Below are 24,610 nucleotides of genomic sequence, written 5' to 3'. Positions count from 1 at the left end.
CTTGCTCTGTGTGCTCCTCACCAGAGAGCCCCTCCCCCATTTAGCTAAACATTCATTCAAACTCTCAAAAGGCAAAACTTTAAATAAAAAAAGGAAAGCTCAAGAGCTCAATACTGGCAACAGTGAATGAAATGGTATTCAGCTAAGCACTTGAGATTTGGAAGTAAAAAGTGATGTTCTGTATTTGCGGTGTCTTTGGTTCTTATCTATTTCAGAATACTTTATAAAATAAAATAAAGCCTAAGCTTTAAAATCATTTTGAAAACTCCACCTAGACATGGCTAGAAAAACCACTATAAAGCTATATTTTGTGTGTTAAACTTAGATTAACCCAGAGTTATTATCTTCGTAGACAAGGACTACAGAAGCTTAAAATTCCCACTGCCACTGCCTGTGTCCAGGACTTCCTTGTTCCACACCTGAGAAGTGCAGCAAGGCCCAGCTGACGCCTTCTAGTAGACTCCCCTGAACAGACTTATCTTCCAGAAGCCCAGCTTTCAAGTCACTCCTCTGAGAAAGGGAAGCATGGCACGGCACTATCTCCATGACTGCTCCCAGCAGCAACGTCTTCCTACAACTTCCCAACCCCCCATGCATATGCCAGAGCTTGCAGAGGCCGTTTGTTCAGATTCCCCTCAAGCCTGAAGGGATCTCTTTCTTCTCCTGGTCCTGGCAAAGTCCTGACTCCACTCCTTCGCCTACTTGCTGAGTCCCACTCCTCTAGAAAAATCTTTCCTCCTTATCCAAGACGTTGGTCCCCATCTCCACTGGCCTTCCTGTGCACTGCGCCCCTAACAGACTGCTCTTAGGTACTCTCTCCATACATACAAGACTTCTATGTTCCCCTAAAATATGACTCCCCTGATGACAGGAACTGAATATACTATTTTCTTTCCTCAGCTCCCAGCTAAAAGGTCTTCTTGGTAAATCTGTATGGAGTAACAACTCTGGGCCATGTGAGATCTGTGGTTTACAACCCCTTTGGGGCTTGACTTTTTCCCTCTAACTGTGTCACCCTCCTTGGTGTTTCTGCAAAGATAAGGAGGTTCCTGAGACTGGGCCCTTGGTGACTAAAGCGTCTCCTGCAGGAAGGTAACAGAAAGCACTGGGCTAAGATGCAAAGCCCTGGGTTTAATTCTGGCTCTTTTAGTTTCTGTGTGACTGTGGGTGTGTTCCCTCCTTTCCTTCATCCTTCTTTATCTGAAAACTGAAAGAACTGAACCACCCGTAAGGTTTTTCTTCAAGTTCCACATTCCTTCATGCCAGACACCTGAGAGGCAAAGGGTTTGAGGGCATAAGCTTAAGCACTCCTAGGAAGAGTGGTAAGACAGGAAAAAGGTTAAATGAAGAACACTTACTTTGAGTTGTAAAGACAAATTCCAAGCAAGGAGTGGAAGAGGGGAATGGGGAAATGGGCAGGGAGGCTCCACCCCTACATGACTGGTGGCGGTCAGCCTTCCACCTGAAATGAGAGCTGCTCACACAAGTCATCAAACGAACAGACAAGTGACAGGTTAAGAAAGTAAGCTCTCCTGGCACCCCATGTTTTACCTTCGTAGACTTAATACAACTAAAATAATGACTTACGTTAATTATTGATAGTGACTCCTCCATCAAACTAGTAAGCGTCGGGAGGCTAGGACCAGACCTATATGCTTCACCCAGCATCCACCATGCCCAGCAGTGCCCTGTAAACAGTAGGTGTCTACACAGCTGCCCAATGAATTAACAATATATAAAAGATAATATCATGCACAAGCACACCACATAAAGTAATCACCTTTCATTCTTGAAACTGAAAACTACTTTCAAATCTGAGGACCTAAAACGTGAAGGTTCTCTGTCCTTCCCTCCACAAACAGTTTTCTTCTTTGGTTTCACAGACTTCACAGGAAATTAATAGAGAAGACCAATTCTCTATTACTGGACATGGATTCATTTATTTAACTTCTCCTGAATTCTAGGTACAAAAAAGGTAAAATAGTTACTGAATAGTTACCCCTTGCTCCCTGCCCAAATCCTCTGACCAAAGCTGACAAATGAAAGCCACCTCAACTCAGAGCCATCCAGTCTTGGTAGCTACAGAGCACTTCAGCTGAAGGAATTCCTCAAGAACAGTTTGAAAATCACCAAGTCTCTAGTGAGCTGACCTGAGATCAGAATCCAAGGGTCCTCACTCTTGGGTAATCCTTAGACTAATTTAATTTAGCAAGTCCACCTGAAGTCAAAAGGAAAGGTGGCTGGGACTTCCCTGGTGGTCCAGTGGGAAGACTCTTGCACTCCCAATGCAGGAGGCCAGGGTTTGATCCCTGGTTGGGGAACTAGATCCCGCATGCATGCCGCAACTAAGAAGTCCACATGCTGCAACGAAGACCTGGTGCAGCCTAAATAAATAAATAATAAATAAATAAATTTTTTTTAAAGAAGAAAGGTGATTGATCTGATACACCCCCACACTACCTTAAGTTCAAATAACTCTCTTCAAAGGCAATCTTAAAAAAAAAAATCCCATTTATTCCTGTTTAGGAGAGTGGAGAGGTATCTCATCATGCTTAGGCTGCTATTATATTCTAGATATCACCACAGAAACTTCATTTTAATAAAAGGAAATATGTTCCATATTAAAGTCCTCTCTTCAGGCCACTCTGAAAGTGGATGGATCATGCCCATACCTCCTTGTGCCATGGGCATTTCTTCTCATTCTCTTCCCATAGGGATTTCTATTTTAAGAGCAGTTGCATGAGCCTAGGAGGAGGTCATCACGAGAGAAAGGATGAAAGTGGGATTCACTGAAAAGGATTAAAAAACACAGAGTTGCAAGACACAAGGTTAATATATAAAAGTCAATTGCTTTCCTATATATACCAGCGATGAACTAGTGGAATTTGAAATTAAAACCCAATACCTTTATATTAGCCCCAAAACAATGAAATACTTAAGTATAAATCTAACAAAATATGTATAAGATCTATAGGAGGAAAATTACAAAATTCTGATGACTGAACACAGAAGTAAATAAATGGAGGATATTCCATGTTCATGGATAGGAATATTCAATTCTATTAGGATGTCTGTTCTTCCCAACTTGATCTACAGATCCAAGGCAATCCCAACAAAACCACAGCAAGTTATTTTGTAGATACAGACAAACTAATTCTAAAGTTTATATGGCGAGGCAAAAGATTCTGAAGAGCCAACACAATGTTAAAAAAGAAGAACAAAGTTAGAAACTACCTGACTCTAAGACTTACTTTAAGCTATGGTAATCCAGACAACGCCAATACTGGCAAAAGAATAAACAAACAGATCAATGCAACAGAATAGAGAGCCCAGAAATAGACCCATATAATCAACTGATCTTTGACAAAGGAGCAAAGGCAATACAGTGGAGAAAAGATAGTATTTTCAACAACTGGACAACCACATGCAAAAAACCAGATTTACACACAAATCTTACATCCTTTACAAAAATTAACTCAAAATGAATCAGAGACCTAAAGGTAAAACACAAAACTATAAAACTCCTAGAAGATAACACAGAAGAAAATCTAAATGGTCTTTGGTTTGGTGATGGCTTTTTACATACGACACCAATGGCATGATCCATGAAAGAACTGACAAGCTGGACTTCATTAAAATGAAAAATTTCAACCCTGCAATAGACTGTCAAGAGAATGAAAAGACAAGCCAGAGACTGGGAGAAAATGTTTGTGAAAGACATCACACGTCATCAGGGACATGCAAATTAAAACACTGTTGAGGGGCTTCCCTGGTGGTGCAGTGGTTGAGAGACCGCCTGCCGATGCAGGGGACACGGGTTTGTGCCCCGGTCTGGAGGATCCCACATGCCGCGGAGCAGCTGGGCCCGTGAGCCACGGCCACTGAGCCTGCGCATCCGGAGCCTGTGCTCCGCAACGGGAGAGGCCACAGCAGTGAGAGGCCCGTGTACCGCAAAAACAAAAACAAAAAAACACTGTTGAGATACCACCCCACACCTATTAGAATAGCCAAAGCACAGAACACCGACAACACCACACGTTGGTTAGGATGTGGAGCAAGAGGAACTCTCAAATACATTGCTGGTGGGAATGCAAAATGGTACAGCCACTTTGGAAGACAATTTGGTGGCTTCTTACAAAACTAAACATACTCCCACCATATGATCCAGCAATCATGCTTGTTGGTATTTACCCAAAGGAGATGAATATCTATGCCCACACAAATACCTGCACGCGAATGTTCATAACAGCCTTATTCCTAACTTCTAAAAGCTGGAATCAACCAAGATGTCCTTAAGTAGGTGAATGGATAAATAAACTTTGGTACACCAAACAACAGCATATTATCCAGCACTAAAAAGAAACGAGCTATCAAGCCATGAAAAGACATGGAGAAACCTTAAATGCATATCATTTAGTGAAAGAAGCCAATCTGAAAAGGCTAACTATAATCCAACTATATGACATTCTGGAAAAGGCAAAATCATGGAGACAAAGGTTGGAGGGAAGTAGGGAGGGATGAACAGGTGGAGCAGAGATGATTTTTAGGGTAGTGAAAATACTGTAATGATACATTATACATTTGTCCAAACCCACAGAATGTACAACACCAATGTGAACCCTAATGTAAACTACTGACTTTAGGTGATTATAGTGTGTCAGTGTAGGTTCATCAACAGTAACAAATGTACCACACCTGGAGAATGTTGATAGTTGGGAGACTATACATATTTGGGGATAGGGAGTATGTGGGAAATCTTTGTACCTTCGTCTTAATTTTGCTGTGAACCTAAAACTGTTCTAAAAAATAGCCTTCGAAAAAAGTGACCAATGCGACAAGAGGTTAAAATGTATCAGCAAGAGTGACTAGATATATACTCTAAATATCTAAATACAGGTAAACACTGCTTTTAAACCTGTTAAAACAGGGACTTCCTCGGTGGTCCCTGTGAAGAATCTGCCAGTCAGGTCACGGCACTCCCTTGACAGCTAGCTGCCTTTCCAGTTATTCTCTTAGGTTCTGGATGGGCAGAGGAAACAGACCTCAGGAGAATCCAAGAAGCTTTTTTCTCAAACTATTAGCCTGCCTTCTGACAACTGTGGTCCACAAGCTCTGCTGCTACAAGGTTCCAAACCATGCCCTCAGCAACTCCTGTGCTCAGCAGAAATCCAGGCTTCCTTTCATGACACCATGAAAACCAACTTCAAAGTGATGAGACCTATTCAAGTTCTGTTGACTCATTTAAGTGTGCTGCATCCCACAGTCTCTTTAGCACACCAAGTACCATTCAGACAAATGATGTGGCAAGGTGGTCACATGCTCCTTGCTTAAAATACCTTACACTTGTAACAGAGGACTTAGCCTTTAATCTAAGGCTCATGCTCCCCTGCCTGGTACAGGAATTCGAGAGATCAAGCCCTGTACCATTTACACCAGCAGATGACGCCGCTGCACCGCTCCCGCTCATCAGTCTTCTCTCCCTGCCAGCTAATTCACCTCACCCACACTTCACACGGCTCTTTTTCGTACTCTTGTCTTCAGACACTTGCCTCTTCCTCCACTACCTACCTTAAGCAGGAAAAGACAAGGCAAACCCAGGCAGCTGTTGCTTTTCCTTCCCTGCTCATGAATAATTTATACTGGGGTGGTGGCAGAGGTGATGGGTTGAGCTGAATCCTCCATTCTGCTACAGGCACCTACTGCAGCAAACCCCACACCACCCTAGAGAGGCCATGGGGAGCCATGAAACAGGCAGGAGTTCCACCAGATTTGCTGCTACGGCTGCCCTGTTTCAGGATCCTTGAGGAGAGGAGGTGGAGGGGAAAGCAGGCACCTGTGAGGAATTGCCTGGGTTTATCTGACTGCCAAGAAATGTTCAAAACATAGAAGGTAAAGGCCCAACACGTAGTTCTAAGATAATGCCGAGGATTTATGGTCCTGACAAAGCTCTGGAATCTTGCCTCATAGACTCTTCAAACCAGAGGGAGAAAATGTGTCCAACATCCCCCTGCTGACTTTGTGGGAACACAGTCCAGCATGGAGTACGAAGACAACTGGCTGAAGGAAGCAAGGCTGACACATTCTTTGCCTTTCTTGGTTACAGCGGTAAGCCAAATCTGACACGCTGCAGATGAGCTTGGGGATAAGATGGTTAGAAATGACAGGGTCCGACATCACAGTGACCTTTAGACAGGAATTTCACTTTCAAAACAAACAAAATTAGAAGCATACCCTCTAGCAACTCATGTAAATGTAATCACTGATCAAAATGTAAACACTGTCAAACCTACTTTCTTCTTGCTAAGAAGTATTTACATAAGAAATATTATGTTAGAAATAACACCACAGGCAGGGGCTTGATTTGATAAGATTTCCAGTAACAAGACTCATGTGTTCCTTTATCTTGCCCTGTTGTGCTATAGGACATACGGTATATAAAAATCACCCACTGCTTGGCTACTCCCAATTAAGAATCATAAAGGGTTATTACGCATGAAGAAGTTTATGAAGGGCCCTGTTCAGAGAACGGCTTCAGAGTCAAAGAACGGCTTCATTGCATGAAGGGTAAAGAGAGCCAGGAAGAAAGGGGAAGCTGATCCTCGCCCTAAGATTACTTAACGTGCCCACTCAGCCCCCTCGTCCTGCCAGGAGGCTCACCTCTTGCCACTAAGGCTCACAGGATCTACATGTAGAAGTCAGAGCTTCTACTTAAACCCCAATTAGTTAATTAATTTCTCTTTCTTTCATTCATTTTTCTTAAGGGAAAATACAACCTATAGATCCTTGGACTGAAAATCAGAATGCTGTTTTTAATTTTCCTTCAAGGATCTACACGGGAACGCTGAAAACCCATCACTGACTTGCACCTCTCTCTCACCCAGCTCCATGCTCCATATGACTTAGTGGCAGCGGAGACATCTCAAAATGACACATTCTGGGATGTCACAGCAGGGCTGGAGCTGCTGAGTAAGATGCAAGATACAGGGAAAAGAGGAAGTCGTGGCTCCGATCCCAGTATTCAGGGCCTTGCGGCTCCATTACTAAAATAAGTAATAAAGGCATTGTTGAGGCTCAGAGTGGGCTGCCCCAAAATATGCCACCGTGGCATATTGATTATTTTGAATTGAAGCTGCCTAAGAAGCCGCTTATATAAGGAAGAAAAAAAAAGACTCTGACCCTCCTCTGTCTCCCTGAAAAGCAGGAAATAAATCTCTCATGTGAAAGGTTCACTCTGCATCTGGAGGTAGAAGGAAACATTTACTGTCAGAGACAAGGAGTTCAGAGCCAAGAAGCCTATATAAACAAACCTTGTTACTTTACTTCTTTAATTTACTACCCCAAGCTTAAACTCTGTTTAGAGTCTTTTCTAATTCAGCACCCAAAGCCTAAGTTTTTTTGTGCTGTCAATTCCTCACAAATTTATTGTTTGTCTAAAAAGTATAAAAGCTGCCTTCTCTGGCTACTTCTTAGGTCCCATTTTTATGAGATTTCCATGCACATGATTAAAATTTGTTTCTTTTTCTCCTCTTAATCTGCCTTCTGTCAATTTTATTCTTAGTCCAGCCACAAAAGCTCAAGAGGGGCAGAGGAAGAAATCCCTCACCCCCACCCGCTTCCAACAGAACACACAAAGTACTTCCCAGAAGGGAAAATGACAAAATGACCACAATTAGGAGTATTCTCAGAGCAATCCAACCAGCCACTGGAGGGATCAACTGGGAACAGCCTTCTTAAACCTGAAATCGTACCACAAAGTGTTTTCAGGGTATTTCCTTCTCCCCAGAGGACCCTCTACACAAAAGGTTTAAGGGAGCTTCTACTATCACAAGAAAAACCCCCTTATGATAGGGAATTGCAAAAGCAAGGGAAGAAGAATGAAAAGTCACTGTATACACATAACTAAACTAATAAAAATGAAACTAACAAAAATAAAATCAATTTTAGGACTGGGCAAATTTTCAAACCTTAACATAACCATAAAGCTAAAATTTACAATTTAACAGATGTCCATAAAAGTGCTCTAAAAAGAGACATTTAAAAATGACCTGGGTCCTTCAAAAATGCTTACACCATTTATGCAATGGACCCCTCATACAAAACCAGATAAAACCAAAATACTAATGTACAGGAAGAATTATTTATAATTAATTCTTTTTTAAAAAGTTAACCTTCAAAAATGCAAGTTTTATGCAAGTAAAGCCCCCACAAACTGACTTCCTTAATGACTATTTTAATAAAGACCCAGGTTATTGCTGTGCAAGCATCGAAGGTGCCAACTTTTCACCTGTTTCTCCTTTTGAGCCTAATACTGGGGGAGTCAAGCATTCCTAGAAGGCAGATAAGAAGCAAAGGGTAGAAAGGAAAAGGATATTTTTCACAAAAAATAATTTTAAGCAATGTTTACTATAATTTTAAGTGCTATATGGTCTGCCTGAAGCAGGCTAGCCTGTAGGTTACTGCACAGTATTTGGATACAGCTCTCTCTATAAGCAATAAAAAAACATCAATTCCTTCCCATTAGCGAAAAAAGGAAGAAAATGCACTTCCTAGCTCCTCCAAAAGACTGAAGGTATATCACCCTCCCACTGGAGGGAGGTAGGTCTCTGTGGTAGAACAGAAAAAACTCAGAGTCAGAAAATCCAAGGTTCAGATCCTACTCTACCTCTTGTCTGTGGTATGACATGTGACTTTACCTTGCTGGGCTTAGCATCCTCCTAAGATGGGAATGGAAATAATGCCTATATCCTGGGGTGATGGTGAGTTCTGAATGAGACCAAGCACTTGTTAAACTGTTCAATGTCAATGAGCAGATCTGAGAGGGGAAAAGAACAATCACCCTTCCCATGTTTATTATTTTATAATATTTAATCTTCCTGATTTATATGTTAAAGATGTACAGAATTGAAGAAAAAGAGAATTATTAATGGGATACAAAATCCTTCCTCCCACAAACCATTTGAGTATGACCTGAAAATTTAGCACATTTACTAGAAGCTGGCTTGAGAAAATGAAAAGGCCCATGACCTCCAAGACGAGGGGAAAAAAGTCACAGAATTTTTAATTAGGTGGCACCATAGTCCAACCCTATCAATCTAAAAGCTGAGTGAGAAAAAGAATTTGTCTCAGGAGTAAAGCCTAGATCTCGCAGGAACGTCCTCAACCAGAAGGAGTCCCCGTTGAAGATATCCTCTGACCGCACCTGGAGATAAACCGAACTGCAACCGTAAGTGCCACCTGAGGTCAGACGCTGAGCCAAGCATCAGGATTAGGGTTGGGGATGAAAGAATGACAATACAGCCAGGATTTTATGATCTGGTCAGAGAATCACCAAATAATCCCTAAAGAGAATGACAAACTATGTGGTGCTCTAAAGGAAAATGATGGGGAGCTACGACAGTATATATGGGGGGTGGCAGCGGGGAGAGACCTGGCTTTATGGGGTGGAGATGGGGTTTCCAGGAAATACTGTTTGACTTAGGATATAAACGATGAATGGGGATCAACCAGGTAAGGGTAACCAGTGGGAAGTAAAGGAGGGAGAGTGTTCTATGCAGAGGGAACAGCACATATGAAGCCAGAGACAAAAGAAGGTCAGCACAGACAAAATGCAATGGAACACGGCAAGAGATATGGCTGATGAGGTCAGCAGGGGCCAAGTCCCGGGGTGGGGTAGGGGGACGGCCACATGCGAGGATTTGGGCCTATATTCTAGGAGCAATGGGAAGCCATTTAAATGTTTGAGCAGAGAATGACATGCCCAGAGCTGCATGCTGAAAACATCACAGGGTGCCATGCAAAGAATGGATCACAGGGCATAAGAACAAATGCAGATGGATCAGTAACCAGGCTACTGCAGGCGACCAGGTGAGACACAGTGACAGCCTGAACTAAGGTGGTGGAGGTGGACACAGAGATGAAGAGAAGGGGGACAAATTCAAGAAAACCTGAGGAGACAAAGATCACAATGGCTTGGTGACTACTCCAATGTGGAAGACAGGCGACGGGAGGTTGTTTGGCAGAGGTGCAGCAGAGGAGCTGAGGGAGAGACTGGGACATGAGAAGGGTGAAATGACTGGCGTGGGAGGTGGGAAAAATAGGGGGAGAAACACTGGATGAGGTCCAGTGTCTGGTTTTGATGAATGGCAATGCTCTTCTCCAAGAGAGGGGAAGGGCAGGAAAGGAAAGGTTGGAAGGGAAGAGATGGTGTGTTTTGACCATATTAAGTAAGAAGTGTCTGTGGAAATAAGATAAATGGGTCTTAAGTACAAGGAAGTGTCTAGGTAAAGATTTAGATTTAAGCCATCAGCACAAAGGTGGTAGCTGAAGCCACTTTATGTCACTCAAGGAAAAGGTCTGGAATAAGAAAAAAGCTAAAGGAAAACCCATATTTACAGGGCAAGGATGGAGAAAAGCTGATTAAAGGACAAAAGTCCTAGAACCAGCAGAAGGTGGGATACAGAAACCAGAGAAGGAAAACACATAAAAATTATTAAACAGTATAAAATGCTATAGAGAGGGCCAAAAAGAGAAAAGGAGATGAGAGACAGAGACTGAAAAGTATCTTTTGCCTTTTGAGATTAGACCACTGGTGGAAGATTCTAAAGACAGTAATGGAGATACGCCTGCTAAACCGCAATGGGGTAAGCAGAGGCAGCAAGGAGAAACACGAAGTTACAAAGGCATAGTGGTAGTGGTGCAGGGGTGTGCTTGTGTGAATGTGATTTAAAAAAATATTAGAGAGGCAAAGTATGCTACACGTGCTGAGAAGGACGCTTTCAGCCAGCCTATTGGAGAGTTCTTCCACAGAAAGGAAAATAACTTGGCCCTAAAGATCCTGTGAGATAAAGAAAGGCGAACACTAACAACTTAGGTTAGACAAGTATTGGAACCTGTTTGCCCCAGGTGAGGGTAAAATTATTATTTTATAAATGAAAAACCACACCAAAGACAAGAGGCTGCAAAGACCACTGGCCTCAGTAGAGAAAGTCAGAAAGAGCCTGGAATGGGCACTTTAGGTCCTCATCACTAAATCCTAACTGGGGCAAACGGTATCTTTCTGGGAATAACTCCCAGTGAGTTTATGTCCCACGGAGCAGAAACACTATGGGCAAAATAAAAGGACTCGGAAAAGCACCAAATACATCATACCAGACATCATGAAGAAAAAGTGGGCTGTGTCTATATATAATCACTATCCAAACCCCAATAATGCTTAGAAGGCTGCTGGCAAATTTTTGCTGAGTTGAAATTTGCAAAGTTACTCTGCTTAAAATTCTCAAAGTACCTAACGACTGGAAGAAGCAAGAGAGTGGTCCCCACTTTTTCCTAAAGATGCTGAAAGAAGCTGAATAAGGAAGAGAACAAATAAGGAGGCTGGCAGAGTCATAATGACATTTGGCTGGTACCATCACTTCTTTACATGAAGCAGGCTGTAGGTACCTCAGGGACTTTGTAAAGGTTTCAGGTTGACTCATTATAAGCATGCACATTTTTGCCCTAATCATGGAAAAAGACTCTTTCTGACCTTATTTCAGGCCCTACATTTTATAAGGAAAAACAAAGTCAGAGATATAACTTAGAAGATTGCAGAGTATGCCACAATCCAATTTTACTTTCTTCAAAAATCACAACTTGAAGTGGGAGTAGAAGGCCCACCTTAACAGGAGTAGGAACATTCATAAAGACTAAAATAGATCTTCGCTCAAAATAACATGTACCCATTGGGTCAAACAGACACCTAGACACAAGAGCTCAAATTTCTGTAATCTGAACTCTGCTCTCAAAGTTATGATCACTTGGGCTTCCCTGGTGGCACAGTAGTTGAGAGTCCGCCTGCCGATGCAGGGGACACGGGTTCGTGCCCCGGTCCGGGAAGATCCCACATGCCGCGGAGCGGCTGGGCCCGTGAGCCATGGCCGCTGAGCCTGCGCGTCCGGAGCCTGTGCTCCGCAACGGGAGAGGCCACAACAGTGAGAGGCCCGCATACCGCAAAAAACAAAAAACAAAACAAAAAAAGCTATGCTCACTCAAGTCAATACTATAATAAGAATTGCTATTTTCCCACATCTGTTTCAAATGTAAACAGATAAAACCTAGAAGAGAGCCCTATTTGTCTGATTAAACTATTCAATGTTCATTCCTTCATAAAACGAAGATTAATCCTTAACTTGTGGATATATATACACATATTAAAGATATATATCTTCTATCTGTCTGTCTATAAAGCTCAATAAAGTTCTAGACTGCCTAAGATGCTTTGAAAAAGATCAAGAACGCTTAAGACAGAAATGCCTACTGGTGGCAAAGACTTTGAAATGCATATGACCTCCAGGGTACTTAGAGACAAGCAGACATCTGCACACATACAGAATCAATTTTTAGAAATTTATAGGAAGGAAATAATCCAGACTAAAAGTTAGTCCAAAGTGGGGGGCGGGGGGAGAAAAAAGAAACAGTACAATAAAAATAATCATTGAATATCCAACCACAGATATTCAAGCATTCATTTAAAATGTTTATAAAGTTTTTGTCAATAAGGGAAAATGATCACATAAAAGTTTTAAAAAGCATGACATTATGATTATTTTAATTTTAAAATAGGAGGAAAAAAATAAAAGAAATATACTAAAAGTAGTTATCTCTGGGTCATGAGATTACAATTTTTTTCTTTATACTTAATTTTTCTACGTTTCCTATGATGTGCTTCTTTTATAATCAGAAAAAAAGAAAAGAGAAAAAACTGAATATTAGTTGAATAAGAATGGATGTTTTCAGACAAGCAGTGACATGGGGCCCGGAGGCTGTTTTGACTCAATATGTATATGCACTTTATAAATAAATATGAAAAATTAGTGCTACATACACCAGCTAAAACTCAGTGGAGCTGTTTCAGGAAGGAGGAGGATTAATCAAAAGTTGAACTATAAATACAAAAACAACACTGTGGCTAAAAGTATGGAATTCCAGGGACTTCCCTGGTGGTTCAATGGTTAAAACTTCCCCTTCCAATGCAGGGGGTGCAGGTTTGATCCCTGGTCAGGGAGCTAAGATCCCACATGCCTCGCGGCAAAAAAACCCAAAACATAAAAACAGAAGCAATATTGTAACAAATTCAATAAAGACTTTAAAATTGGTCCACACCAAAAGAAATTCTTTAAAAAAAAAAAGTATGGAATTCCAGCTGGGAGAGCTTTGAAATCACATCACTTTTTTCAGTGTAAAGTCTCAAATGTCAGTGAACCATGCCCTTAGGTCACCAAGTAAGTGAAGTACATTATATGGGGCATTTTCCCCCCTGGAGTGACAAGAGATTAATATAGAAAGAACACACACACACACCTAAGCACACACACCGACAGATAAAAGTTCCAGCTGCAAATCTGGCCTGAGCTATAATCAGCACCTAAAATGAATGGAAGGAATCCAAGGACTAAACACTGCCTCCAAACTCCAAATTACTCACAGAAGCACACAACTCAAGAAAAGTCCCCACCTACTGGAGGGAAACCTATTTAAAAAAAAAAAAAAAAAAGGGTCCTACATCAAAGGGATGAAAAAGCAGTAAGCACGCCAAGGCCTGCTGTGTGGGGAAGGACACGACTACAAACCCCCCGATCACTTGACCCATGTGAGCAGACTGACCTGCCTCAATGACTATTCTACAGCCCGTGGTGCTGACAGCACTGCTGGTCTAGGGAGGAAAGAATGACATGCTGAGGAAGGGCAGTGACTACTGCTTAGCAGGGGACCAGGCAGGGCCTCTCAGTTCCCAGGGGAACACAGTAGATGATCACTGGAGTCAGGTTTCAGGAGACTGGGGCTCTGGTCCTCACTGACTTCCTCTGTGACCTTGAACTGCTCATATAAATGCTGATCTTTGTCTTCTCATCTAAAGTGAGGATTAGGGAATTCCCTGGTGGTCCAGTGGTTAGGACTGCGAGCTTCCACTGCAGGGGGCACAGGTTCAATCCCTGGTCAGGGAACTAAGATTCTGCATGCCACGCAGTGTGGCCAGACTTTTTTTAAAAACCAAAAAAACAAACAAAAACCCCCTCCGATTATAAAATGAGGATTAGATCACCTGCTCCCATCTGCCCTCACTATAATGGACGATGAGATACTGGCTTTCATCACCACGGGGAAAGGGGAGAATTTACTCCAAAGCTGACAAAAAAGGAGCTCTCTATCTCCACCTACTGCCTATCCCATTACAGGAATGAACACTTCTAACCACCTGCTCCCTGCAGGGAGGTGGGGGATGCTGCCAAAAACAACAGACGGCCAGCAGTTTGGTTTAGCGCCCCTCAGCTACAGTCAAAGACTTGCTCAAGTCTGTTATAACCAAATTACAAGCAGATACATGAAGAATCACAAGACAGCGCTGGATTCCGGGCTGTCTCCCCCTTCCCAGCCGTGTTGCCTGAAGTAGAAAGCTGTGCTCCCAAGTATTCATCACAGCTGAGGGGGAGGAGCCACGCTGGGGAAAGAGCAGCAGGCCCAAGTTCCATGAACTAGTTCTCCCTTCCTCGCAGAGCAAGAGCATGCACAGTTATAGCAGAGGGTACTCGGAACGTTTGTGGCAAAATGGGCTCTCTCAAATTCAGAAAGGTTTTTTCGAGGGCCACTTTAGAATGCTTTCATGCAACCATTTTAATCGCCCTACATAAGATGTCATGTCTCTGAAACAAGATTCTTGGGATTGCTGAAATGATCAACTCTGGCTACTCTTCTGTGTAGAGTGTCTTTCTGCTGTGACCTGACCTTATGAAATAAATAAACTAATTTTAAAAATCCACAATAAACAAACACAAACTCAATAAAAATCACAAGATGTCTGCTTTGAATTGTATTCCTGGTCTGGGCTAACTCTGGGTCTGAGTTTCTTTACCAATTCAGAAGCTAGACTATACAATCTCTAAGGTTCTGTCCAGCTCAGTAATCCTGTTAACGACCTTACCTAGACATCCAGGCCTTTACTTTGCAGAGTGAAGCTGGCTGTCACTGACCATGCCCTGGTGACTTTGTTGAGCGCACACGCATACATACGCGTGCCTTCTAGAGGTGTGTAAGACACTGCCTACTGAAAGGAGGCGCACGCTGTCTTCTACTGTGGTCCCTGATACCGAGGGCACCTAAACAGGGCCTTTGTAATATCAAATGCATCAGTAAGTGATAATCTAGCATCTCTTTTAAAATCTTGCAGCAGAAATTAAAGCACACCTAAATAATTGGGAAGACATCTCATGTTTATGGATTAGAAGGCTTAAGATTGTTAAAATGGCAATAGTGCCGAAAGCAATCTCCAGATTCAATACAATTCCTATTAAAACTCCAACAGCCTTTCTTGTAGAAATGGAAAAGCTGATCCTCAAATTCACACAGAATTGCAACAGGCCCCAAATAGCCAAACAATATTGAAAAACAACAACAAAGTTGAGGACTCACATTCTCTGATCTTAAAACTTACTATGAAGCTACAGTGATCAAAATAGTTGTGATACCAGCATAGGACAGACACACAGATCAGTGGAATAGAACAGACAGTCCAGAAATAAACCCATACATCTATGGCCAACTGATTTTTTACAAAAGTGCCAAGTATTCAGTGGGGGACAACAAATGGTGCTGGGGCAACTAGATATCTATATGCAGACAATGAAGTTGCACGCACGTCCCCCTGCCCCACCTCACGTCATACCAAAATTAACTCAATGACCCAAATATAAAAGCTAAAACTACAAAACTCCTAGAAGAAAACACAGGAGTAAATCTTCATGATCCGGGATTTGCCAACAGATTCTTAAATGTGATACCAAAACACAAGCAACACAAGAAAAAACACAGTAGAACTCACCAAAATTAAAAACTTACTACATCCAAGGGCATTATGAAGAAATGAAAAGACAACTTATAAAATGGGAGAAAATATCTGCAAAGCATTTATCTGGTAAGAGTTTAATATCCAGAACATACAAAGAACTCTTACAATTCAAGAACAAACAACCCAATTCAAAAATGGGCACAGGTCTTGAATAAACACTGCTCAAAAAAATGATACACAGGGCTTCCCTGGTGGCGCAGTGGTTGAGAGTCCGCCTGCCGATGCAGGGGACGCGGGTTCGTGCCTCGGTTCAGGAAGGTCCCACATGCCGTGGAGCGGCTGGGCCCGTGAGCCATGGCCGCTAAGCCTGTGCGTCCGGAGCCTGTGCTCTGCAATGGGAAAGGCCACAACAGTGAGAGGCCCGCGTACCGCAAAAAAAAAAAAAAAAAAAAAAGATAAACAAATGGCCAACAAGCACATGCTAAGATGCTCATCCCCGTTAGTCGTCAGGGAAATGCAAGTCAAAACCACAAGATATCGCTTCACATCCACTAGGATGGCTAGAATTTAAAAAGGACAGACAGTTATCGCGTGCTGAGGAGGATGTGGAGAAACTGGAACCCTCCTCATACACTGCTAATGGGAATGTAAAATGGTACAGCTGCTATGGGAAACAGTTTTGGTGGTTCCTCAAAAAGTTAAACATAGCATTCACCTTATGACCCAGCAATTCTATTCCTAGTTATACATATACCCAAGAGAAATAAAACGTATGTCCCCACAAAAACTTGTACACAACTGTTTACAGCACCATTATTCATAATGGCCAAAATGCAGAAACAATCCAACTGTCCATCAACAAATTAATGGGTAGACATTTTTTCATATCTATACAATGGACAATTCAGCCATAAAAAGAAATGAAGTACTGATACATGCTACAACGTGGATGAACCTAAAAAACATGTTAAGCGAAAGAAGCCAGACACAATTATATGAAATATCCAGCACTGGCAAATCCATGGGGATAGAAAGCAGGCTGGCAGTTGCAAGGGGCTGGGAGGAGGGAGCGCATAGGGAATGACTCGTTAATGGGTACAGGGTTTTCTTTTGGTATGACGGAATGTGAAATGTTTTGGAACTTGATATAGGTGGTGGTTGCATAATACTATGAATGTACTGAACGCCACTGAAATGCATACACTTTTTTTTTTTTTTTTTTTTTTTGCGGTACGTGGGCCTCTCACTGTTGTGGCCTCTCCCGTTGCGGAGCACAGGCTCCGGACACGCAGGCCCAGCGGCCATGGCTCACGGGCCCAGCCGCTCCGTGGCATGTGAGATCTTCGTGGACCGGGGCACGAACCCGTATTCCCTGCATCGGCAGGCGGACTCTCAACCACTGCGCCACCAGGGAAGCCCATGAAATGCATACACTTTAAAATGGTTATTACTTTTATGTTCTATACATTTCACCTCAATTAAAAAAAAATCTGCAGATAGGAACACATCTCCCCAGAGCTCTTCCCTGTGTGGCATATAGTCTGTGTGTGTACCAAGTGGCATGTATATCACAGAACTGTCTCCTGTCAGTTCTAGAGCACTGCTAGTCAAACACCACGATGTAAAAGAAACCAACTGATGTGTTAAGGTGGTAAAATTTTGGGTACCTTCCCCCTTTTGATTTTTTTTCTTCAATGCTTGTACAAATAGATTTCCTTCTCTCTCTCTGCTTTTCACATGCCCTGATCAGTCAGACGGAACATACCACATCATACTTTCTCCAAACAAGACGGGAACTTTGTCTGTCCTACTCTATGGCTTGTAAGCTTCTAGCAGTCACTTGGGGTAATGGTCACCTCTGTCACCCAGAAACAAACCTTCCTTTTGCTCCAAGAACTGAAGTTTAGAGGCTTTTCTGGTACCTTTGGCCTTTTCCTTTTTGAATTCACCTTCTTCTGTATCCTCCACATTCCTTATCCTCACTTCGGGGCTGCTGTTTGTGCTTCCTTCTACATGCCTTCTTTCCCATTTCTGTGTTTCCTCATGTTCATGACAAATATTAAGCAACTCTCCTTCTAACCCTGCCTGGAGTTTAAGGCCAATGTCTACCATAACACCCAAAAGGAAAAGCAGAAATAAAAGAAAAGGTAAAAAAAAAATCATCTCAAAATGAATCATGATTCTACTTCAAGGAAAAAAAAAGAAAAGCAACACAAAGGAGGAAACCCCCAGTTTCCATCAAATACTCACCTTTCTTTACTGATATATTCTTTACAACCAAGAATTAATTTTTTAATTCAACCTAGAAAATCCTCTTCTTTATGAAATAAGGTTTCATCAGGTGATAAATTTCACTCACAGAACAAATATTTACTGAGGAACAATTATGTTCCTGACGCTGTAAGAGCAGCCAAAGAGCACATACTCGAATGAACTTTGGAAGACCTGCTGAAGGCAGTATGTTGTTCAAAAACTGCCCGTGCATTTTATAAATCTCTTAAATTTTAAATAAACTTCGGATCAAATTAATGTTAAACATTAACATATTCATTTTTCCTTGGTCATTTTAACTTAGACACAGTGAGTTAGGACAGTCCCCTTACTTAGAACATGTCTCACATTCTACTTTAACTCCTTTTTCGCTGTTTTTCTCACACTAGAGTGGAAGCTCATTGACGGGAGAGCGTACATCATGCTCCTCTCCGATTACCTCCTGCCTGGCATGGGCTTTGTTGACTTCATGGCTGAGTAAGCAGCCCTTGAAAGAGTATGGAGCCTAATTCCCACAGGAGGGCTCCGGCACCCCGCTCCCATACCTTCTGTCTTTGCCTCCTTTCATAAATCTGTCTGCTCCAGCCTGGCTGTTCTCCATTTATAAATATATTTCCCTTCTTCAACTGCTACTTCCTTTTAAGAAAAGGCTTAAGTGCCTGCGAGGAAGTTTGGACTTAACCTTAAACCACAATCACAATTGCCAGTTGTCTCCTTGATCTATATTATATACAATCCCTCAGTTTGGTTTTATGTTCACCGATGCTGTTTACTCAAGAATATGATTTCCTTGAGGGCAGAAACACAATCTCTCTGTGAGCCATAACTCTGTCTTCTACATCCCAGGGTCTGAATCATCCTAGGCTCTGAATCATTATATTCCCTATCCCAAACTTTAGAAGCCACTGAGAAATCTAACATAAAATTCTCAAGTGAAAGAATAAAAAGGTATGATTATTACGTAAGGAAGATATAAACTTGAAGGAAAAAAAAAACCTTACGTGTTAACAAATTAGAACTTTGGGAAGAAAAGACCCTCAAGCAAATAATTACATTTCTAGAGTTCTAAGAATTCCATATTCTACACCGACAGCAATGAAAAGATTAAAAAATAAAAGCAGGGCTTCCCTGGTGGCGCAGTGGTTGAGAGTCCACCTGCCGATGCAGGGGACATGGGTTCGTGCCCCGGTCCGGGAAGATCCCACATGTTGCAGAGCGGCTGGGCCCATGAGCCATGGCCGCTGAGCCTGCGCGCCCGGAGCCTGTGCTCCGCAATGGGAGAGGCCACAACAGTGAGAGGCCCGCGTACTGCAAAAACAAAACAAAACAAAACAAAAGAAAAAAATAAAAGCAGACTTCATCATGTGGCAGTTTCAAAACAAGTATTGGCAGTATTAAAAAAAAAAATGTTGAAAAGGTAGGTAACTTTATTTACTGTCCTCATCAGTAAGAGACTTTTGGAAGATTTATAAGAATTCATAGTAATAATGCATCTTTCAAGTGGCACATACTTAGCAAGTTTTATCATCACTGTAAGGATATAATGGAATTAAGACCAGTCTATTATGGGATATGAGAGAAAAATCTCAGATTCTAGGGAGTAAACTGTTCATATTTTTAGCAAACATGGATAAAGAAAGAACTAAAACCATCTTTCAACATCTTATGTTATACCTAGTAGTTTGTTTTTTTAAATGTAGCAAATTTAGCTCCACTTTTATGATGAATAGTTTTGCTCATGTGGCTGAGAGACATGGTTTGGAATAAGAACTGGCAGTTCAGAATCTGTACTTTCCAGTGGTGGGACATACCTGTTCTGATTCTTAAAGCAATGGAATTCCAATGCCCAGATGAGTAAAGAAATTTGGGCTGGAAAGCAACAAAACACACTCAAATCTCTGATCCATCTCTCTGCCTTAATGACCTCTTGTGGCATCTAGCAAACCACTGGTTCTACAGAAACCAGAATGATCCCCCAAGAAATATAGGGAGGAAAGTGCAACTATGAGGAAGGGAGACGTACAAAGAGTTAATTCACGCTACCAACCCAATCTCCTTCTCAAAGACTCTGTCCTCTATGGTAGCGTGCCATGTTCCACCCAACAGCAGCTGCTCATGATAATCAATGTCTGACAGATCAGAGAAAGCCCTTAATGTGTTGCCAAGGGGCAGTTCAACAGATGGCATGGTGACTTACAACCAGAATCATTAATTACACTCTCTTATTAGTCCCAGGGCACAGTGCTGAAAATGCTTCCTCAGTGAAAGATGAGCATTTCAGATAAATGACCGTCTGGTACTGCCTGTCAAACTCCCTTTAGGATTTCTGGTCAGTGTTGATTTCTAAATCTAAGCCATACTATTTTTATAGCCGTTTCCCATCTTCCACTTTCAAGCTGGCTAGGAATATGAAATTTCCACCACTACTACCCATCACAGCTCCTGTAGTCATTGCAGGTAACAACATGGTAAACAGCGTCCATCCTTCGTTTCCCCGCACAAGTCAGGTGACTGTGTTGAAAGGCAAACACAACCATGTCAGCCACAGGGCTAGCTCACTTTTCCCTCCCTCTGTGCCAGAGAATGTGTTTCTTTAAGTACAGGGCTGGGGGAGGGGGACCATCCCCTCCCTCCCCAATCTACTCTGTTTCTTGGAGTAAGCGACTGATTCTCCAACTCAAAACTGTCTTCCCTTCCCAAACCACTGGCTGCAACTCTTCTCCACGTCTCTTTGAGAAAAAGAAGGGCAGACACTCCTGAAAAGGAAGCGTAGCAGCTGGAAGCAAGCCAAAGTTCCCAAATGTCCACACTGCCGGTTCAGTTATCTCAAAGGACTGAGGATAAGCCACCATGTATTTAATTAAGAAGCCAGACAAACGCAAACTAGAGAAACTAGTTCTGAAGGCCCTCTCCAAGGGCACTCAGACAATGTCAGCTCAGGGTAGAAATTAGTTCCTTCTCAACAGTACGAGAACTGGGCTCCATAAACATCACTATGTTTACGTGGAATTTTAGAACAGACTGCAGACAGATCTTAGAGGCACACTACTTATTGGCCTCAGCAAGGATACAAGTTGGAAATAAATCTCAGTATAACCCAAAAGAAAAAAAATTTCAAGCATTTCCCAAATATTACCAAACAAACATTCTTTGGTTTTGCTGAATGCCTATTCTTCCTGTACCTCAATATACGTTTTGGGCTTTTTTTGGCTGCGTTGGACCTTTGTTGCTGAGTACGGGCTTTCTCTAGTTGTGGCGAGCGGGGGCTACTCTTCGTTGCGGTGCGTGGGCTTCTCATTGCGGTGGCTTCCCTTGTTGCAGAGCACCTGCTCTTAGGTGCGCAAGCTTCGGTAGTTGGTGGCTCGCGGGCTCTAGAGTACAGGCTCAGTAGTTTTGGAGCACAGGCTTAGTTGCTCTGCGGCATGTGGTATCTTTCTGGACCAGGGCTCGAACCCGTGTCCCCTGCACTGGCAGGCAGATTCTTAACCACTGCACCACCGGGGAAGCCCTACAGTTGTGTTTTTTTAATATGAGTTCAAACTAAAGCAACAGTAGTCCCCTAAATGCTGTAATTTAAGGCTTCATTGTTTGTTTTCTGCATTTCCATTTGTTCTTTCCCGGACATATAAAAACATGACTTTGATTTTTAACTAGGTTCAGATAATTACAATATCTGATAAGGAGCAGCTAAGCCCGTGTGCCACAACTACTGAGCCTGCGCTCTAGAGCCCGCGAGCCACAACTACTGAAGCCCGCGTGCCTAAAGCCTGTGCTCCACAACAAGAGAAGCCACCGCAATGAGAAGTCCGCGCACTACAATGAAGAGTGGCCCCCACTCGCCGCCAACTAGAGAAAGCCAGCGCGCAGCAATGAAGATGCAACGCAGTCAAAAATAAATAAATTAATTAATTAAAAAAAAAATCTGATGGACGTTCTCATCTCATGAATTTTTTTAAAAAGAAAAAAAAACGTGTTATTTAAGGCATAATAAAAACCTCCTAATGTGGGTTGCAGGAAGGGAAACTTGGGAAGTTTGGGTCTGCCTTGCAATGTACTCACTTCTAGTTTTTTCTCCTTTTCTGACAAAACATCTTTCTGGTTCTGGGTGTACTCCACCAACATCCGAGCCAGCTGGCGTCGGTCTTCCAGTTCTGCCGCCAGGCGCCCGTTATATTCGGCTAGTAACAGACATGCTTCATCTACTGTTTTTGAAAGACGTTCAGCTGCCTCTTTGTCTAAGTACAAATGAGACCAAAAAAAGAGAGAGACAATATACAATGACACAGGCATAATTGCAAACATTTCTGGGGGACGTTAGTTTCTCCCCTAACATTCAAGTCCAAGAACAGGCCAGAACCTGTAGACAAACAATGGACTGGCTGACAGAGAAACCCAAAGGTACTCACTCCTGTCAACAAGATGGGACATTTCTGAATTACCTGAAGTGAGGCAATTGTACAAAGAGGGGAATCTGGTAAATGATTTCTAAATGCTTCTACCAAAAAATGAATAAATATAAATATCTATAGCAACAAAAGCTCTACAAATAAACAGAAAGAGATATTTAAGGTCATTTGTGAAACAATATTTCCCTGCCTCTGAGAATTTCAAAGGTGCTTTCATTCATATTATTTCATTAAATATTCTTTGCATATCCCTCTGAAATACAAAAGCAAGCACTCATTTCTTGGGTGTGGAAACTAAGACTTAACAAAAGTGACAGGTTCAGTAGCAGGTTCTTTGCTGAGGAGCTGAGACTCAAAACCACATCTATAAAATGGACCTATAGGATTCTACTTCTTAAACTATGTAAGCCTTAAACCTCTTCTTCTATTTAACAAAATATAGGGTCTGATAAGAAGCTTTCAAATGAGACCCACGCTGAGAAATACTTTATATAAATACACAAAAATAAAAGATACAGAAGTTTCATAAAACAATACTTTCCTTAGTGTGTGCAGGGTGTTCTACCTTCTAACCCATAAAAAAAAAAAAAAATGTTGGTCATTATCTACCAGACTGATTTTAGGTCCAATTAATGGGTTGCAACTCATTGTTTGGGGAAAAAACTGTGCGGAAGAATCAAAGAAAGGGTATCCTTGGAAAGAAGGGGTGAACAAGGCTCAACATTAGGAAATAAGAAAAGACAAAGGACTATTTGTATTTCAAAGAAGTGATGTAATTAATTATGTGTGGTTATGGTGAGATTAAAATTTTTAAGCAGGTATACCTCATTTTAAAAAGGCCTTAAAGGATCGAGAGAGATCGGTGCTTTGAAACAAAGCACTAGAGACTCCAGTAGTTCCATGGGACAAACTCAAAGTCAGTTACACAGTGATACAGATCCAGTGCTTCCTATGAATACAGGTCGACAAGATGAGAGACCTCAGCACTGTCATACGTTAACCGGGATTTAAGAATTCCAACACAGTTTCTCTGGCAAACAGTCTGCCTGACTTTTAGATGCCTTCTCTACGTGAATACTGGAAGATGGACTGTTGAGGGATTCCAAATTAGGCCTGATGTCAAAGATCAGGTACTTCTATGCTCCTTGGGGGCAGGGAAACAACAGGATGTTCTTGGTGGAGGAGCACTGAGCCAAAGAGAACACAAAGGAAAGAGACATCGTCAGCCGTGGAGGGTGGAGCAGACGGGACACTTACTCTTCTAGACTGGCGGTGCGGCCTGGGACTGAGCTGCTGGGGCGGGTGGGCTGCTTTAGCTTTGTCACTGCTTAGCTATTGTTTGTAATGGTTAATTCATTAAAATGTGTAAGTGCCTGTGGCAGAAAATGGCAAGGAAAACACTAATTTTTGAGATTAAAATAAATAAACAAAACCAATTCTTTTACACTCCAAGAAGTGTACAAAGGAAATAATTCATTCACACAAATAATTACAAACCAGAAAAAGAAGCTGCAATAGTTTTATGAGCTATAGAAGAATATGCAGCCAAAACGTAGCAGTGAGATGCTCACTTCGAAGAACTTACCTGTGGCTGTCCTCACATGCTCTGTCTACCCTCCCAGCCACACAGACGAGGGCTGTGTCCTCTTTTGGCCAGCCCTTCACTTGCGCGTGGGCATCCCACCCCCTCCTGCTTACTCCAAGACTCAAGTTTCTGGGTCTGTCCCCTGCGTTTCCCCATGCCTCATCAACTTCTCTCCCTCCGGAAGCACCCCACCAGCACACACACACGCTGCTCTATCTTCTGTGTGTCACTCTCTAGCTATTGCTCCACATCCCTTATCCTCTTAAAGCAGAACTTCTCAAGAGAGCTGTCTATCCTCCTGGTACCCACCTCCTCCCCTACTGCTGTCACTAAACTCACTCCAATCAAATTTTACACTCCAAATCTTCCAATTAGCCTCACGAACATGTGGGCTCCTATTGTGTGTCCAACACTGTTCTAGGCTCTGAGTCAAAAGGTAACACAAAGGACAAAAACTCTCTGCCTGCAAGTTTACAATCTCAGGGAGGAAGAGAAATAAGTAATACACTATATTTTAGTTATTTACCA

General features: G+C 42.2%; 1 protein-coding gene across 25 annotated transcripts in view; it reads right to left on the bottom strand.

Moving 5' to 3' along the window:
- Positions 1-24,610, bottom strand: part of RPRD1B (regulation of nuclear pre-mRNA domain containing 1B) — a 77,165-nt gene that overhangs the window by 23,948 nt on the left and 28,607 nt on the right. For 19 of the 25 annotated variants that reach the window (XR_012326296.1, XR_012326297.1, XR_012326300.1 and 16 more), the window contains exon 6: positions 22,151-22,326. Coding sequence is in view for 6 of the 25 variants with exons in the window: in XM_073792992.1 (XP_073649093.1) it covers positions 22,151-22,326 (176 nt within the window). In the remaining 19 variants the exon portion in view is untranslated. Of the gene's footprint in view, positions 1-1,358; positions 1,475-1,587; positions 1,689-1,780; positions 19,400-22,150; positions 22,327-24,610 lie in introns of those variants that run through there. The other 6 variants (XR_012326307.1, XR_012326291.1, XR_012326306.1 and 3 more) reach the window with 6 other exon arrangements.

The sequence above is a fragment of the Tursiops truncatus genome, chromosome 15 (assembly GCF_011762595.2).
Source record: "Tursiops truncatus isolate mTurTru1 chromosome 15, mTurTru1.mat.Y, whole genome shotgun sequence".
Lineage (NCBI taxonomy): Eukaryota > Metazoa > Chordata > Mammalia > Artiodactyla > Delphinidae > Tursiops > Tursiops truncatus.
This window is presented reverse-complemented; position numbering and strand designations above follow the sequence as displayed.